At 38.2% G+C, this 416-nt stretch overlaps 1 protein-coding gene across 1 annotated transcript in view; it reads left to right on the forward strand.

Annotated features, from left to right (window-relative positions):
• T265_01457 (hypothetical protein) overlaps positions 1 to 307 on the forward strand; it is a gene marked incomplete at both ends in the record, with an annotated part of 9,733 nt that extends 9,426 nt beyond the window's left edge. Inside the window, one exon of the mRNA XM_009165498.1 lies at positions 36 to 307. Coding sequence (XP_009163762.1) covers positions 36 to 307 — 272 coding nt within the window. The remainder of the gene's footprint in view (positions 1 to 35) is intronic.
• Between the last annotated feature and the right edge of the window lie 109 nt (positions 308 to 416).

Here is a 416-nt window from a genome sequence, read left to right on the forward strand (position 1 = left end):
CCACTGGACTATAAACATCAACACGCTCATTCAAGATGTTGCGGATGTGATGAACATTACTGATACTCTATTAATTGCTCTATTCATTATTCTCTTGTTTAAACATTCCATATGCTGTATATATATTCGCCAATTAGAATACATGCGTGCTGGTTGCTACACTTCGCTGAATTCTGGATTTCTGTTTCGTCTTTTTATACCGATATACGTACGAAGCTTAGTTCTCACATCTAGCTTGTCGATGGCCCATAATACTAAATTAATTCTGAATCGGGGTAAGGCCAAAGGTCAGAAAAACCGTAAATAAGTGTGTATCATCCGTTATGTTGACAATGAAATTCCCCACGTTCATTATGCCCCCATTTGTAACCCCCGCCCCATTTCTGTGTTTAGTGTGTATATATGAACTGACGTTT

This window comes from Opisthorchis viverrini, assembly GCF_000715545.1.
Source record: "Opisthorchis viverrini unplaced genomic scaffold opera_v5_16, whole genome shotgun sequence".
NCBI classification, from domain to species: domain Eukaryota; kingdom Metazoa; phylum Platyhelminthes; class Trematoda; order Opisthorchiida; family Opisthorchiidae; genus Opisthorchis; species Opisthorchis viverrini.